This window comes from Scyliorhinus canicula, chromosome 26, assembly GCF_902713615.1.
Source record: "Scyliorhinus canicula chromosome 26, sScyCan1.1, whole genome shotgun sequence".
Lineage (NCBI taxonomy): Eukaryota > Metazoa > Chordata > Chondrichthyes > Carcharhiniformes > Scyliorhinidae > Scyliorhinus > Scyliorhinus canicula.
Genome location: NC_052171.1, coordinates 8,347,448 through 8,365,206, shown reverse-complemented (window position 1 = coordinate 8,365,206; position 17,759 = coordinate 8,347,448). Strand labels below are relative to the sequence as shown.

Sequence of the window (17,759 nt, the reverse complement as noted above, 5' to 3'; positions counted from 1 at the left end):
TGTTTTAGGGAGGGATATGCTGGGTAACGAGATTATAGATTGTGGAAGATCTGTTCTGATTCTTTCCTTTCAGCATGATCGTACAGGCACATCACACAGTGGGAGTGCATCTTTCCTCAGTATGAAGGCAGGACTTTTTCTCCACAAGGACTGTGCAGTGGTCATTTCTGGTATGCATGGCAGGTAGATTGGTGAGCAAGAGGTCAAGAGCCTTTTCACTCAAGTTGGTGTCTTACCGCTTGTTGCAGACCCACTTTGGTATCTTCTAAAGAACTTAAGTCAGCTCATTTTGCAGTTGTCACTTTAGTCCTGTAAGGGCCTTACTGTTCATTTCCTTACTTCCAATTTCTTTTACTTGGTTGTTATAATTTTTGGTCCATGGATCTTTAAGTCAAGCAGGGGAAGTGAGGAACTCAAAAGTTGCAAAATACTACACTCGCTATGAAGGTTTAGAACAGAAGAACTCAAGCTTTCTGGCACCCGAGAGATCGGAGGGATTTGGTTTGATTGATTGGCTGGTGACCAATGGATTGGCCAGGGACAATATTCTGCCTGGCAACAGGCAGCGGATTGAATTCTGCCAGGTGGGGGTTTTCAGAGGACCCTGCAGAGAAAGCTCCTGGACGCTGAGAGGAGAGGTTATGTGCTGCCCTTTCTGTCTACTCCAAACGTTTCTTGCCTGCCGTTTCTGAGTCTGCCGTGTAGTCTCGAGATTCTGATGAACCTATAGTGAAAACCATTAGAGACTGAAAATAAAGACATCAAACTGGAGGCCTAGATTGAAGTAAGGTCTAACTGGAAGAGGTCCATCTGAAATAGAGACTGTTATTCTTTTACTTTTAGTTCTATTTTCACACCCCTCTTTCCCCTCTGTGTTTGTCTGTCTTGTGTGTGTATATTATATATAGGGTGGGGCGAATTAAGGGGGGGGTTAAAATTAGATAATAGTTAACCAGTTGTATTTGCTGCCTATTTAATTATAGTTACTAATAAAAATAAATTGTGTTTAAATGTACAAACGTGCTGATTGTAGTTATTGGATAGCTAAGGGCCAAAGAATTTGGGTATTTTTAAAATTCAGAGTTAATTTCAACTACGTGGTGACTCCAAAGTCAGGTGGAGCTGGAATTGACTGCATACTAGCCCAGGGTGTCATTACAGTCCCTCATGCAGAGTGCATTCTGTGTGTTTGCTGTTCTCAGTGCCTCCTTCAGGTGGCGCCAATGGCTGAGGGAGAGCAGTTGGTGGCAATCAGCAGGATGTTTCCTTGTCCATGTTTGACCTGATGCCATGAAGGCGTATATGTTGAGGACTCCCAAGGACGCTCCCCCTGACTGCATACCACTGCGCTACCCATGGTGGATTCGGCGATGTAGGCTGAAAGGTATGATTCCGTGGGAATGATGACATCAGGCTGTGGCTTAAGTAGTCTCCCAATTTTGGGTGGACTAAAATCACTTTGTTGTGGAACAGTGGGAATGCATTCCTGGGGCGACAGTGACTGCCCTCTGAAAATCATTGCCGTCTTTCTTTTGTGCCCTGAGAGGAGGTCTGACTGTGGCAACTGGAAGGATTTCCTTTTGACATCAAGGAGCTCAGTTTAGCTACGACTCATTGATGCCATATCCAATGGATGCTGCCACGATGTGATGGGCAGCTACTCTCACCTCGTTTGTTCTTCAGTTCTTACAGTCAAGGCTCTGATGGATCTGCATTGTTCCAGGAGAACCAGACCCGAATGTCAAATCCTTCGAAATCAGAACCATTAGAGATGTCAAGTCTTTTCAAAAGCGCTGTAATATTTACTGCTGCAAAGCAGGCTACCTGATGTGTGTTTGAATAAACGTAATGGATTATGAAATCTTTAGTCAGTGGGATAAAATCTCCTCTGGCTACAATGGTCCTGAACAGAAATGGGTTCAGGCAGCCATATTCTCGTTCTTTGTATTCTAATTGAAATGAAAAGAAAATGGCTTATTGTCACGAGTAGGCTTCAATGAAGTTACTGTGAAAAGCCCCTAGTCGCCACATTCCGGCGCCTGTCCGGGGAGGCTGGTACGGGAATCGAACCGTGCTGCTGGCCTGCTTTAAAAGCCAGCGATTTAGCCCAGTGAGCTAAACCAAACAACTTTGCACAACTCAAAGCCAATAATTGGAATAGAACTGATGTTCCAGACATTAGTGCCAAGCAATTTGTACAAGATAGTCTATCATTCCCATAAAATACAGCTGCAGGCAAGGCATTTCAGGAAGCCTCTTCCCCGACCCACAAGGGCTCTAGAGTTCAAAGTCACAATTAAATCAATTACCAGCCCAAAAGGAGACCTGCAGTCAGCAGGGTGAAGCCTCCTGCTTCCTACACAGCATACCATTAACAGGCTTTGGAGAAACCACATCCTATAGTTTAATTTCCGACTCTGAAAAGCCCCTCTTATCTAGATGATGCATCATAGTCACATCCTTTGTCTGCTACAGGCATGTCATACCTACAGAACAAACACTGGCAGAGTTACAAATTTGAGGTTCACAGCCGCCCTACATCCTTGTGTTAAAAATCCACCCTCGCCCCCCCACCTCCCGTCAGTCCACAGCATCATCCATTTTCCAAGGATAGGCAGAGGCGGGGGGTTGAGGGGGGGGGGGGGGGGGGGGGGGGGGGGTTGATTGATTGGGGGGGGGGTTGATTGGGGGGGGGGTTGATTGCTCCTTGTTCTCTCCCTATGATGAGAAATCCTCCGGCAGCCCATATTAAGCCATCGTCTGCATTAGCATTATATAGTTCAGAAGTTTGCGGATCACTCTTCAGGTGATTTCGACTGAGAATTCTTTACATAATGGCACGGTGGCACAGTGGTCAGCACTGCTGCCTCACAGCGCCAGGGACCCAGGTTCAATTCCATTCGGCCCATTGAGTGCACATCCTATTTAGCCCACATCTCCATCCTATCCCCATAAGCCAGTAACCCCACCAAACCTTTTTTTTTTGGACACTTAAGGGCAATTTATCACGGCCAATCCACCTAACTTGCACAGCTTTGGACTGTGGGAGGAAACCCACGCATACATGGGGGAGAAAATGCAAACTCCACATAGACAGTGACCCAAGGCCAGAATCGAACCTGGAATCCTGGAGCTGTGAGGCAACAGTGCTAACCATTGTGCTACCATGCCACCCATGATATCAATGAAAGTGTATACTGCAGATTATTCAAAGGCTTAACAAGTGTAAAACCTCATGCCTTCCAGATCAATGTAAAGATGACATTTTAAATACGCAGAAAAGGGTGTGTGCTGGTGGGCCTTGGAGATAAATAGCACAGTATCTAATTTCCAACTCCACACTCAATTTTTTATATTCTTTCATGGGTGTGAGCTTCACTGGCAAAGCCATCTTTTTTTGCTCATCCCTAATTGTCCAAGAAAAGGTGGTGGTGAGCTGCCTTCATGAAGTTCATAGAAGTACACCCAAAGTGCTGTAAAGAAGGGCATTCCAGGATTCTGTTCCAGTGACAATGAAGGAACAGTAATATAATTCCAAGTCAGGATAACGTGTGGCTTAGAGGGAAACTTTCAGGCGGAGACATTCCCAAGTATCTGCTCCTTTCTAGTGGTCGAGGTTTCAGGTTTGAACGCTAGTGTCGGAGGAACTAAAGGGATTAAGGGTTATGGTGTTCGGGCCGGAAAGTGGAGCTGAGTCCACAAAAGATCAGCCATGATCTCATTGAATGGCGGAGCAGGCTCGAGGGGCCAGATGGCCTACTCCTGCTCCTAGTTCTTATGTTCTTATGAACCTTGGTGAGTTACTTGCTGCCACTGTACAAATGTTTAAGTTGTGAATTGGGTGCCAATCAAGCGGGATGCTCTAACTGAGTTGAGCTTCCAGAGTGTTGTCGGAGCTTCATTCACCCAGACAAGGGTTTTCCAATGCATTCCTGACTTGTGCCTTGTAGATAGTGGACAGGCTTTGGGGCAGTCAGGAAGCAAGCTATTTGCTATACAATTCCCAGTCTCTGACCTGTTCTTGTAGCTGCAGTATTTATATGATTCAGTTAGTTTCCAGTCAATTCTCAACTTTGTTTGGGATTTTGGAAGAGGACACTGAACAGAAAATAAATATTCTCCAGGTAAGACACATTTATTCAGAGACGTTCAGAGCTTAAACTAATCACAGGAAGAGAATGGGAGCAGATCAGGTGCAAGTCGTCGCAGTACAAATTGGGGAGTTCCAGAGGATCAATAGATGAGGGAAAACGTTCAAAATCTTTCTTTCTCATATCTGCCCTTCAAGATTGTAGGGTTGCCCATAGATTTTAAAAGTTTTAACTGATCTTCCATTTGCATTAGCACGAACGTACAAAATAGGAGCAGAGGTAGGCCATTCAGCCCCTCAGGCCTGTTCTGCGAGTCAATAAGATTGTGACAGATCTGTACGTGTTGAGCTCCACATTTCCCGTCTACCTCCTGATAACCTTTGACTCCCTTGCCCAACAAGAATCTACCTCTGCTTTAAGAATATTCAGTGATCCCTCTCCCACCACCTTCTGAGGCAGAGAGCTCCAAAGTTACCCACCCCTCTGAGAGAAACAATTTCTCCTCATGGCTGTCCTTTTAAAACTGTGCCCCCTCGTTCTGGACTCACCCACAAGAGCTTTCAATTCTTTCAATGCTCCCCTTGGGAAGACCGTTCAAGATCCTCAATCCAGTCACCCCTCACCCTTCTAGCCTTTCCAACCTATCCTCCCGCATTCCGGGTATAAATCTAATGAAGAGCCTCCAACACATTAACATGCATCCTTAAATAAGGAGACTAAAATTGCCTACAGCATTAGAGATGCAGTCTTGTCAATTTTTTTAACTTTTACATTCCTCTCATAATTATTACATAGAACATACAGTGCAGAAGGAGGACATTTGGCCCATCGAGTCTGCACCAACCCACTTAAGCCCTCACTTCCACCCTATCCCCGTGACCCAGTAACCCCTCCGAACCTTTTTGACACTAAGGGCAATTTATCATGGCCAAACCACCTAACCTGCACGTCTTTGGACTGTGGGAGGAAACCGGAGCACCCGGAGGAAACCCACGCAGACATGGAGAGAACATACAAACTCCACACAGACAGTGACCCAGCAGAGAATCGAACCTGGGACCCTGGCGCTGTGACACCACAGTGCTAACCACTGTGATACTGTGCTGCCCATTTATATTATAATAAAGGATAACATTCCACTAACGTCTTGATTACGCGCTACACCTGCATACTAAGTTTTTGTGCCTCATGCATGAAAACACCCAAATCCCTCTGCATCTCACCATTCTGCAGTTGTTCGCCAAGAGATTGTACTAAACAACATAAAAGGAGACTAAAACAAATAGGTTCACATTTGTGTTAACAGGAATCGACTGCGAATGCATTCATCGTGACATGGTTTATGACAAAAATTATTGATGGGCGAGCAGTGACACATACATAATCAGGAATATCGTTAGATTTGTTTCTACAACTTACATAGACACAGCCTGAGGCAGCTCAGCAGCTGTACTGATCATTCATTTCCACTCCTCCCCTTTCTTCACCACTCCATCAAGAAAAACAAAAATAAGAAATTCTCCCGGGAGCAGGTACCTTTTCTTTTTATGTTCTCCATAGATCATGTCCCTGCCTTTGGGCCTGTGATTTTCAAACCCTTTCAAATCATGATGGAGATGTTCGCCTTCTGAGCATCTCAGTTATATTACTTGCACCAAAGAAAACACAGCACGAATGCGCGCTGATGTAATTGAAGGATCTGATGGATTATGAAACATTTAGTCACTGACTTTGAATCTGGCTCATCTATCTATGGATTTGAAGGGTTCCATGACAATAGAGTTTGGGCTCTGGTAATCCTATTGCAGCCAGAGGTCTATTGCATGAAACTGTCCCTCGTGGCGTGATCCAAAATGAGCGCTCGGAGAAAGCTGGCTTTCAAAATTGAAAAATTGTGGGAAAGCCAATTACAGCAAATGCTGGAAATCGAAAATAAAAACAGCATTCTGATTAACAGTAACAGACGGGAAAAGTTAACTCTGTTTTTCTCTCTCTCTGTCAAAAGGCTGCCAAACATTTTCTGTATTTTGGACTTTAATTCACTCGAGAAGAGTTGGAATTCCCTTTGAGGATGTGTGGAGTGAGCTTTACTTGACATTGAACCTCTACTGTCGTGGTCTGTGATTACTTGCTACAAGCACCGCTGCTGAACACTAACATTTCCTCACTTGGAAACACACAAATTAAAGTTACTTCCAGTCCCAGCAGAATACTCCGCTCCGTGCTTGGCATTTAGTCTTCAAGATTATCCATTCAGAGATTATTATATTCTGCAATGACAATACTGAAAACTAGTAGTCGTAGTTTGGACACTCAAAAGACCAGAAGACATAGGAACAGAATTCAGCCATTCGGCCCATCTAGTTTGCTCCGCCATTCAATCATGGCCGATATGTTTCTCATCCACATTCTCCTGCCTTCTCCCCATACCTCTGACCCCCTTATTAATCCAGAATCTATCTATCTCTGTCTTAAAGACACTCAGTGATTTGGCCTCCACAGCCTTCTACGGCAAAGAGTTCCACAGATTCACCACCCTGTGGCTGAAGAAATTCCTCCTCATCTCAGTTTTAAAGGATCGTCCCTTCAGTCTGAGATTGTGCCCTCGGGTTCTAGTTTCTCCTGCTCGTGGAAACATCCTCTCCACGTCACGTCCTATCTATCCAGGCCTCGCAGTATCCTGTAAGTTTCAATAAGATCCCCCCCTCATCCTTCTAAGCTCCAACGAGTACAGACCCAGTCTTCAACCGTTCCTCATACGACAAGCTCTTCATTCCCGGGATCATTCTTGTGAACCTCCTCTGGATCCTTTCCAAAGCCAGCACATCCTTGCTTAGGTATGGGGCCCAAAATTGCTTGCAGTACTCCAAATGGGGTCTGACTCAGCAGTACATCCCTGCTCTTGTATGATATATCCACTATCCCCACCTACTAAACCTACCCGGTGAGCTCAATAGAAGAGGTTGAGTTTATGGTGGGAATCCGATCCACAACTGTCAATTTCCACCTGACACTACAAGTTAAAGTCTTACAATATCCAGTTCTGGTACAAGTTCCAAACTTACTCTGTCATTTGTCGACAGACGCTGGTTGAATTGCCAGTATTTTCTGGTTTTATCTGGGCACTTACGTTATGTACTGGTTTCATAAAGCAGTTACAAGGCAACAGAATGAGCTTGAAACATACTTTGGATTCACGGACATCTTTTGTCAAACAATTAAATAGCAAGAAGTTCCTCAAACCAAGAGCAATCTGCCATTATGCCTAGATGTCAATTTGGCTTCCTCACCCACCAGTCAACAGCAATTTTAAGAATGCCCTCTTGTTCAATGAAGTTTGCAGAACTTTCAAAAACAAACTGGAAATATTTATGAAGCAAAAACACCAGAAATATTTTTTTAAAATTCACAGTAGACGATCATAAAGAGGTTGATGTTTTGACAACAAAAACCATGAAATTACTGCTCTTTTCAGTATGGAGACTGGTGGGGTGAAAAGTGAAGACAAGGGGAGAAGGAGTGAAGGTCGGTTTATCTCACTTGGTTCATGATGCGGAGTGAGGACAGCAGCGTGGGTTCAATTCCCGTACCGGCTGAGGTTATTCATGAAGGCCCGGCCTTCTCAGCCTCGCCCCTCGGCTGAGGTGTGGTGATCCTCAGGTTAAATCACCATTACTCAGCTCTCCCCCTCAAAAGAGGAAAGCAAATTATGGTCAGCAGGGACTGTGGCAATTTTACTATACCTCTGGGAGAGGCTGGGGGGGAGAGAGAGAGAGAGAGAGAGAGAGGGGGAGAGAGAGAGAGAGAGAGAGAGAGAGAGAGAAAGTGAGGACAGAGGTGTGGGAGATGGGTTTGAGAAGATGGTGTCCTGTCAACCACAATGGGGAGAACCCAAGGTTCAGGAAAAAGGAGGAAACGTCATTTTGGAAGGCTGTTTATTGCTCTTATTTTTGGGTCTGACATTTTCACCAGCTTCAGCATGGTGCCACTACTAAAGACATCTTTCCCTTCACTCCTCACCCCACGTCAGAATTCCGCAGGGACTGATCCCTCTGTGACACCCCTCCATTACCCCCCCAGCTCCTCATCCCCTTCTCACAGCACCTTTCCACGCAATCGCAGAAGGTACAACACCTGCCATTTTACCTCCTCAGGGTCCAAGACCCTAAACACTCCTTTCAGGTGAAGCAGCATTTCACACCCACCTCCTTCACTGTATTCACTGCTCCCAATGCGGTCTCTCTATACTGGGGAGGCAAAGCGCAGACCATTCGGCCCATTGAATCTGCAAAGCGCAGACCGGTTGACCACTTTTTTGTGGAACACCTTAGCTCAGTCAATCAGTAAGGGGCAGCACGATGGCACAGCGGTCATTACTGCTGCCTCACAGCGTCAGGGACCCGGGTTCAATTCCGGTTTCGGGTGTCTGTCCGTGTGGTGTTTGCACGTGTCTGCGTTGGTTTCCTCCGGGTGTTCTGGTTTCCTCCTACAGTCCAAAGATGTGCTGGTTAGATGTATTGGCCACATTAAATTGCCCCTGAGCATCTGCGGATGTGCATGTTAGGTGGGGTTGCGGGATTGGGGCAGGGAGTGGGCCTCGGTGGGATGCTCCTTCAGAGGGTCGGTGCAGATTCAATGGGCCGGTCTGCACTGTAGGAATTCTCTGATCTAGTCTGCAAGCATGACCCTGGCCGTTTTTTTTATTTTCCCAATTAAGGAGCAATTTAGCGTGGCCAATCGACCTACTCTGCACGTGGAGAACGTGGAAACTCCACACGGAGAGTGAGCCGGGGCTGGGATCAAACCTGAATCCTCGGCGCCGTAAGGCAGCAGTGCTAACCTCTGTGCCACCCACGCCCCTGACCTACCTGTCTCTTGCCATTTCAACTCACCATCTTTCTGTCATACCCACATGTCTGTCCTTGGCCTACTGCAATATTCCAGTGAAACACAAACTGGACAAACAGCACCTCATCTTCTGACTAAGAACTTTACAGCCACCCCGGGTCACCGTCCGTGTGGAGTTTGCACATTCTCCCAGTGTTTGCGTGGGTCTGATCCCCACAACCCAAAGATTTGCAGGCTAGGTGGATCGGCCATGCTAAATTGCCGCTTATTTGGGGAAAAAGAATTGGGTACTCTAAATTTAAAAACAAACAGAACTTTACAGCCTTCTGGACTCAACATTAAATTCACAACTTCAGAACGTGAAATCTGTCTTCCATATTGACCCTTTTTTTAAATCCCACACATTAGCAAGGATATGAAGGCTGCAGAAAAGAATCACAAGAATGTGCAGAACGACAGGTGAAGACAGGGAGGGGCAGTAGAGAATTGCAGATGACACACAGCTGTATGGGAGGGTGAGCTGTGAGGAGGATGCAGAGATGCTTCAGTGGGATTCCGACCGGCTGAGTGAGTGGGCACGTGCATGGCAGATGCAGCATAATATTTTTACTTTGGTAGCAAAAATAGAAAGGCAGATTATTATCTGAATGGTTATAAATTGAGAGGGGGCTGTTATACTGTTATTACGGGTCAGGGGTTAGAGAACCCCAAAGTGTATCATGCAGTTCACCTGACCCATAACTTTGAATAGATTTTGGTTATGGGGAGCACAAGGGCCCACTCTACAGGTGTGATGCAACAGAGATCTAAAGTACTTTTAAAACAAAACAATGTTTATTATATCAATCCAGTTAACATTTTATAGACACACAGTAAACATCTTAGCAACTATCAACTCAAATATTTCCCCCAAAGAATACAGTACTCTGCAAGTAACCCTTAATCTTTCCGATCAACATGCATAACACAAATACCCTCTTTAACACAGACATCAGGTTTAAATTCTCTACTGAGAGCAGTTATCACTTTTAAATTAGCAAGTGATCTGAAGACATTCTTTTCATACAGAGAGAGACCAAAATTACATCTTGTTTGGCTGGATGCAGCTCCAACTCTGAAAATAAAACTAAATACACTCTAGAGCTGCCAGCTCAAAAACTAAAGTAAAAGCTACAGCCCAGCTCCACCCACACTCTGACATCACTGCAGCTATTTGATAAACACCAATTTCTTAAAGGTACATCCACTGCAGCTATTTGATAAACACCCATTTCTTAAAGGTACATCCACTACAGCTATTTGATAAACACCCATTTTGTAAAGGTACTCTCACATGACACTGTTAAAATTGTAAAGTGCCAATAAAAATATATATTTTTTTAAATTGAGAGGGGGGAACGTGCATTGAGATCTGGTTGTCATAATAATAATATTATTGTCACAAGTCAGTTTACATTAACACTGCAATGAAGTTACTGTGAAAATCCCCTAGTCGCCACATTCCAGTACCTGTTTGGGTACACTGAGGGTGAATTTAGAGTGTCCAATTCACTAAACAAGCAGGGAATTGAACCTGGGACCTGGAGCTGAAGGTAAGCATGCAAGCGCAGCAGGTGACAAAGAAGGCAAATGGTATTGTGACCTTCATAGTTAGAGATTAGTGTACAGGAGTGGGGAAGATGACTTGCAGAATTATCCAGTGCATTGGTGAGACCACCTCTGGAATATTTAGTGCAGTTTTGCTCTCCTTATCTTTGGAAGGATATTTTTGCTATAGAGAATGCAGGGAAGGTTTACCAGACTGATTCCTGGGATGGCAGAACTGACGTAGGAGGACAGATTGAGTCGGTTAGGATTATTGGCTGGAGTTCAGAAGAATGAAGAAGGAGCTCATGGACCTAAAAAATTCTAGCAGGACTAAAAGGATGTTCCCAATGGTGGCGGAGTCCATAACCAGGGGTAACAGCTCGAGGATACGGGGGTAGACCATTCAGGACTGATGAGGTCTTCACCCAGAGAGTGGTGAGCCTGTGGAATTCACTACCACAGAAAGTAGCTGGGGGAAAACATTGTGTGCTTTCAAGAAGGAGGTGGATATAGTTCTTGGGGCGGATGATAGGATACTGGGGGACGGCGGGAACAGGTTGGATGATCAGCCATGATGTAATGAATGGTGGGGCAACTCGAAGGGCTGAATGGCCTCCTCCTGCTCCTATTTTCTATGTTTCTATGAATTACTCCTGCAGAGAGCCCCAAACGGCCTTCTTCGGAGCTGTAACCAAATCCCACTTTGTGGCATTCATCTTTCCTCACTATAAAATGGAGTACTTTCTTAAATCAAAAGAACCCGTCAACATCTAACCTCCCCTCGTTCACACTGAGCAGTAAAAACTTCAGCTGAGTGAGTTGACAGGTTAATTTGATCCTTGCCGACAAGACACTGTAATTGTGTTTGCAATTGAACACCCAAATTAATTCTGATGTTTATAAAAAGTGTACTTCACACCTCTTTAGGAGAAGTACAGTAAACTAACTCAGCCACTACAGGCGCTGGGGAACAGATCCAGCAGGTGTAGATATGATCATCTGAAAGGAAGATCAATGAACTAACATCTGATGTGTAAAACAGCCCTGTTCTGCCCCTCCTACAGATACTCAGTCATACTGTGAAGATACTTCAAAAGGGGGGGGGGACACACATGATTAAAGTTCAAGACTTCTCTCAGCTCAGGTGCAAGAGCGACATCGATTGAAAAGACAAAATGAAAGTGCCACGTTAAGGAAGCAATTGAAGCTAAACATTACCGACTTGATTTCAAAGATCAAACTGAAAATTGAAGTGCATCCTCTTGCACTCTTTGAGCAGGGCTGCAGATTGATTATTGAGCATTCAAACTCTGCCCATGGGCTTTATGCATATTTATGGTCTTTAGGAAACCCCAAGAAGTCCCAAGATTGGAGCTTTATGGGTAGTAGGTCATGTGCACACATTTCAGGCCATGGTGCTCTGAGAACGGGTGTGTGATGATGACACAGACAAAACACAGTGAAGCTGCCCTGCGTAAATTAGCTATTTGTATGATGACTGCCATTAAGTGAAATGTTTTGTCAAATGGAGGTTACCCATTTGCCAGCATACTTGCAGGATCACTTACCTTCAAATCATACCCGAGCAAGAACAATCAAAAACCCCTGCACATAATCTGCAGACCTGGCCAGAGCCACTTAAATGTTATGAATACCTCCATTGCTCCATGAAATTGTACATTGCAACGGTAGATTTATAATGGTTTAAGTGGCGATTTGGCAAGGTACGCATTATCTTGCAGGGATTGCTTTTTTATTGCTCTCAATAGTTGAGCATTTCTGAAAATGTACGAACAACTGGGCAAAGGTTTTTCCTTTCATTTGGGCACTGAACGGAATAGAATATAAAATGCTTCCTAGTTGTGCTCCATTAAATGTCAGGTATGAGAAATGAAGCCAACCGCTTTAATATCCACAGCGTGATTAAGGCATCAGGCAACTTCATTTTCAGGCACACATTTTGAAATTCATTCCTTTGATAGAATGGTAATGGCTAGATCCTTTGCCAATTGTTTGGCGACATGCTTCGAAAAGTGACTTCAACTAAAGCAAGGTTCCAAGACGAGGAATTTGTTGAAAGTATACTTCCTAAAATATTTGCTCTCTTCAAGAAATGTCTATGTAACTCCTTGTTTAAATTAGCAACACCACATGGTACCTATGTAAATTCCCGCTACCATGCTTCTTGAAGATCAGGTCCATCATCGGTCTGATGTTTCCCTCCAGCAAAAACGTGCATTTGTATAGTGCCTTTCAAAAAGATGTCCCAAGGAACAATATTTGACCACCAAGTCACATAAGAGGGCAACAGCGCTGAAGATTGAAAGCTTGGTCAGAAGTGGGTTTTATGTCATGTCTTGAAGGAGAGACGCAGTGAGGTTTAGGATGGGAATTTACGAGCTTAGGGTGCAGGCAGCAGAATCAACAGCCACCAATGGTAGAGCAATTAAACTCAGAAATACTGAAGAGGCCAGAATTACAGGGCAGCAGATATTTTTTTTTAAACGTTGAGGGATGGAGAAGATGAGAGATCGAGAGGGGTAAGGTCATGGTACGGTTTGAAAACAAGGACAAAAGTTTTAATAATCAAACCCTGCTTAAATGGGAGCCATCGTAGGTCAGCGAGTGCAAGGCCAGCACGTAAACAGGATTTGGTGCATGATAGGACCCAGGCAGCAGCGCTTTGGATCACCCCAAGTTTACAAAAGATAGAATGTGGGAGACTTGCCAGGAGTGCATTAGAATAGTCAAGTCGAGAGGGAACAAGCATGGATGAGTGTCAGCAGCAAACAAGGTGAGGCAGAGGCACAGAATGGTTACAGCACGGCAGCACAGTAGTTAGCACAGTTGCTTCACAGCTCCAGGGTCCCAGGTTCGATTCCCAGATTGGGTCACTGTCTATGAGGAGTCATCACATTCTTCCAGTATGTGCGTGGGTTTCTCCGGGTGCTCCGGTTTCATCCCACAGTCCAAAGATGTGCGGGGTAGGTGGATTGGTGATGCTAACTGCCCCTCGTGACCAAAAAGGTTAGGTGGGGATAGTGTTAGAGGGGGTGTGAGGACAGGATGGAGGTGTGGGCTTGGGTAGGGTGCTCTTTCCAAGGGCTGGTGCAGAATCGATGGGCCGAAACGGCTTCCTTCTCCACTGTAAATTCTGTGAACCCAGGAGGAGGCCTTTTGGCCGTCAAGTCTGTGCTGAGTTGGGTGATGTTACAGAATTGGAAATAGGCTATCTCAGTGATAGCCCAGGTTCACTATCTGAATGTTCATCCTGGAGTCAAATGTGACAACCAAGGATGTCAGCAGCCTAGTCCACCCTCAGACAGTTAGTTGACAGAGGGGGAAGGGGCTGGTGGGTAGGGAGTGAAGTTTATGGTGGGGACTGAACACCACGGTTTGATTTTCCCATTACTTAATTAGGGGAGGCTTCTGCCCATCCAGCACTAGATGTCAGACAAGTTAAAGATAGTGGGATAACTAGCAAAATAATCACCTTTGGCTTCTGAAAACCATCATTGCTCCACGAAAAGCTACGACGGGCCGACGCAGATGCAAGTCTCCCATCTCCGCAGCTCCTTCAGGAGGCAGTTCATAGAATCATAGAATTTACAATGCAGAAGGAGGGCATTCAGCCCATCGAGTCTGCACCGGCCCTTGGAAAGAGCACCCTACTTAAGCCCCATGCCTCCGCCCTATCCCATTTATCCCGATACCCCAGGAACCTCACCAAACCATTTTGAACACTAATGAAAATTTAGAATGGCCAATCCACCTAACCTGCACATCTTTGGACTGTGGGAGGAAACCGGAGCACCCGGAGGAAACCCACGCAGATAAAGGGAGAACGTGCAGACTCTGCACAGACAGTGACCCAGCGGGGAATCAAACCTGGGACCCTGGAGCTCTGAAGCACCTGTGCTAACCACTGTGCTACCGTGCTGCCCCTAAATGATCAAATTTAAATTTGGATGGCCTTCCCGATAACTCAGCAAGTTTATTCAGCAAAATACTGAGCTGTGCAGACCAGAAAGGTAGCTGGTTCCTCCAGAATGCTACAATTAATCTCAGCAGTCCCTGGGTTTGATTGCAGGATCGCAATGGCAGGTATGCCAACAACCAGTGCCAAAAATACTCCAGCTGGAAAACCTGTTCCTATTCACCTCCTCTGCATCCTGCATTGGAGTCAAGACCTTCGCATTTAAAATTAAAACACTGAAAACACAAAATATTGTGTTTTCTTTTGATTTTGCTACTGAGAAAAGTAGGGATGAAGCAAAGATCAACTGCAGTCCCTTTCTCACGGCTCAGTCAGGGTACTTGCTTCTGATCGCTCCAGGTACCTCTCCCGTTTGTGAGCCAAGAGGAGGATCACCTCAGTTGTGACGTGTTCCAGTCAGATAACAAAGCCACACGTCTGCACCCCAACATGAAAAATAGCTACGGTATCGGACGGCGAATGGCAGCGGTGGAACTGGACTTCAGCAAGGTCAGCAACTTTAGAAGCACGAAGAAATTTGAGTGGAGAAATAAAATAAAACTGTAATTTGGAAATAAGACAACCCCCCCCCCCCCCCCCCCACACCCCCAAAGATCTGTCATTTCTCACTGCAGAATTTTCTAATTCCTTTTAAAAAATATATAAATTTAAGAGTACCCAATTATTTTTTTTTCAATTAAGGTGCAATTTAGCGTCGCAGACATGGGGAGAATGTGCAAACTCTACACGGACAGTGACCCAGGGCCGGGATCGAACCTTGGACCTCGGAGCCGAGGAACACCCTTTTAATAATAATCTTTATTATTGTCACAAATCGGTTTATAGATTTCATAGAATTTACAGTGCAGAAGGCCATTCGGCCCATCGAGTCTGCACCGGCTCTTGGAAAGAGCACCCTACCCAAGCCCATACCTCCACCCTATCCCCATAACCCAGTAACTAAGGGCAATTTGGACCCTGAGGGCAATTTAGCCTGGCCAATTCACCTAACCTGCACATCTTTGGACTGTGGGAGGAAACCGGAGCACCCGGAGGAAACCCACGCACACACGGGGAGAAAGTGCAGACTCCACACAGACAGTGACCCAAGCCGGGGTTCGAACCTGGGACCCTGGAGCTCTGAAGCATTTGTGCTAACAACTATGCTACCGTACAATGAAGTTACTGTGAAAAGCCCCTAGTCCCCACACTCCGGCGCCTGTTCGGGTACACAGAGGGAGAATTCAGAATGTCCAATTCACCTAACAGCACGTCTTTCGGGACTTGTGGGAGGAAACCGGAGCACCCGGAGGAAATCCACGCAGACACAGGGGAGAACGTGCAGACTCCGCACAGGCAGTGACCCAAGCCTGGAATCGAATCCTGGACCCAGACGCTGTGAAGCGACAGTGCTAACCACTGTGCCACCCTCGAGTACAGAACACATGATCCTACCAGGTATTTTACCCTGGAATAACTTTACCGCTGGCGACATTTTCTTGATATTTGGGAGGTCTTGTCCCACTGACGTAGCTAAATTGCAATGTTACCCATGACCAAAATAGCAATGGCTCCAGATTTATGTTGTGAGACAATAGGCACATGAATGTTTAAAGCATCCATTTGAAATCCATTCCTCTACTATTTTAACAGCGATTTTTTTTTCACCAAATGTATTTTGACTAAAGTAGAAACCTATGGTGTGCATGAAACATCTTTAATGTCAACAAACCATCCAGGCGCTTCACAGTTAAAATAGAGACGACATAAAATAGGCAAATGGCACCTACCATGAATTTGGACTCTCCCTTGGAAAGTGTGTTGGTGACAAAACCTATTTGTTCGAGGCACTCCACAACAGGATTGAGAAGCTTTGGCTGGAATAAACCAAATCAAAATATCAGAGCTGTTGTGTATACATTACATATTAAATATTATTTATCTGTGCAGTCACAAGGCATTTTTATCATGGAGGAAAATTTTCGCTTAATCTAGTACTGTTCTCGTGGTTAGGTCTATACTCTCTGGAGTTTAGAAGAATGAGGGGAGATCAAATTGAAGTATATAAGATAATAAAAGGTATGGATAAAGTAGACGTGGAGCGATGCTTCCTCTTGTGGGGCAATCGAGAACAAGAGGTCATAATCTTAGAATAAGAGTTTGCAAATTTAAAACGGAGTTAAGGAGAAACTACTTCTCCCAAAGGGCTGTGAATTCGCTACCCCAGAGTGCGGTGGATGCTGGGATAGTGAGTAAATTTGAGGAGTTAGACAGATTTTTAATTGGGAAGGGGTTGAAGGCCCATGGAGAACGGGTAGATGGTAGAGTTAAGGCCAGGGTGAGATCAGCCATGATTGTATTGAATAGTGGAGCAGACTCGATGGGCCAAATGTCCTAATTCTGCTCCTGTATCTTATGCCAGTGCACCTATGCCACAATGCTCATTACTGCAAATTGCTGCCATCACTAGTACTTCTCTCTAGAGTAACACAACTCAAAATGCTCTCTGCAGACACAATCCATGTTTGCGAAGGTAAAAACCTTCAATTATTTTGCTGAGTTTTCGCTATAATTCCAGAGAACTGCAGGGAGAAATTTCATTTCCTTATCATGTCACTACTGCTATGCCAGTGACAACACACATCGCGCTGATTCAGCAAGCTCCACTGGATACCGTGAGCTGCACACGAAAGGTTCAAGGATTTTTGCAAAGTAAATCTGCAGGGGGACAAAGGGAGTTGCAAAGCAATTACATTAGAAATATCAAGGTTTTCTGAACGGAACTTTTGAAATAACTGCTGCACCTCGAGTGTCCCCAACCAAAGAAATGAAAATAAAAATGAGGCCTTGCTTGTGAAGGAGAGGTCAAAATCAGACTGAATACAAGATTCTTGTGAAGTACATCATTCAACCAAAAACACTTTTACAAATCTCGTTGTGATTTTGCTAAATTTGCAGTGAACATCTTCTCTCCTTTTCGAAGAGTTTAAAAGAGATCTCATGACAAGGCAGCAAGAGAATACATTTTGTCGCGCAGTTCTAACGGGTTTCTGACAAAAACTGCCACCTTTCCTTGAATTCGGAAACAAAATTTCATCTTATGTTAGCCAAAGGAGAACGAATATGAATATTCAATGACTATTCAAGATTGATGACTTTTAATTCAGGAGTCAACCTCAGTGCATCTACGATTTGAGTACGATTTGAATATCTAGGGAAGGAAGCTCTTAAAATAATTCCTGATCTCCAGAAAGGAC

The 17,759-nt window shown here is 44.9% G+C and overlaps 1 protein-coding gene across 1 annotated transcript in view; it reads right to left on the bottom strand.

Moving 5' to 3' along the window:
* polb (polymerase (DNA directed), beta) overlaps window positions 1-17,759 on the bottom strand; it is a 114,515-nt gene that overhangs the window by 54,971 nt on the left and 41,785 nt on the right. Inside the window, exon 11 of the mRNA XM_038785218.1 lies at window positions 16,293-16,379. Coding sequence (XP_038641146.1) covers window positions 16,293-16,379 — 87 coding nt within the window. The remainder of the gene's footprint in view (window positions 1-16,292; window positions 16,380-17,759) is intronic.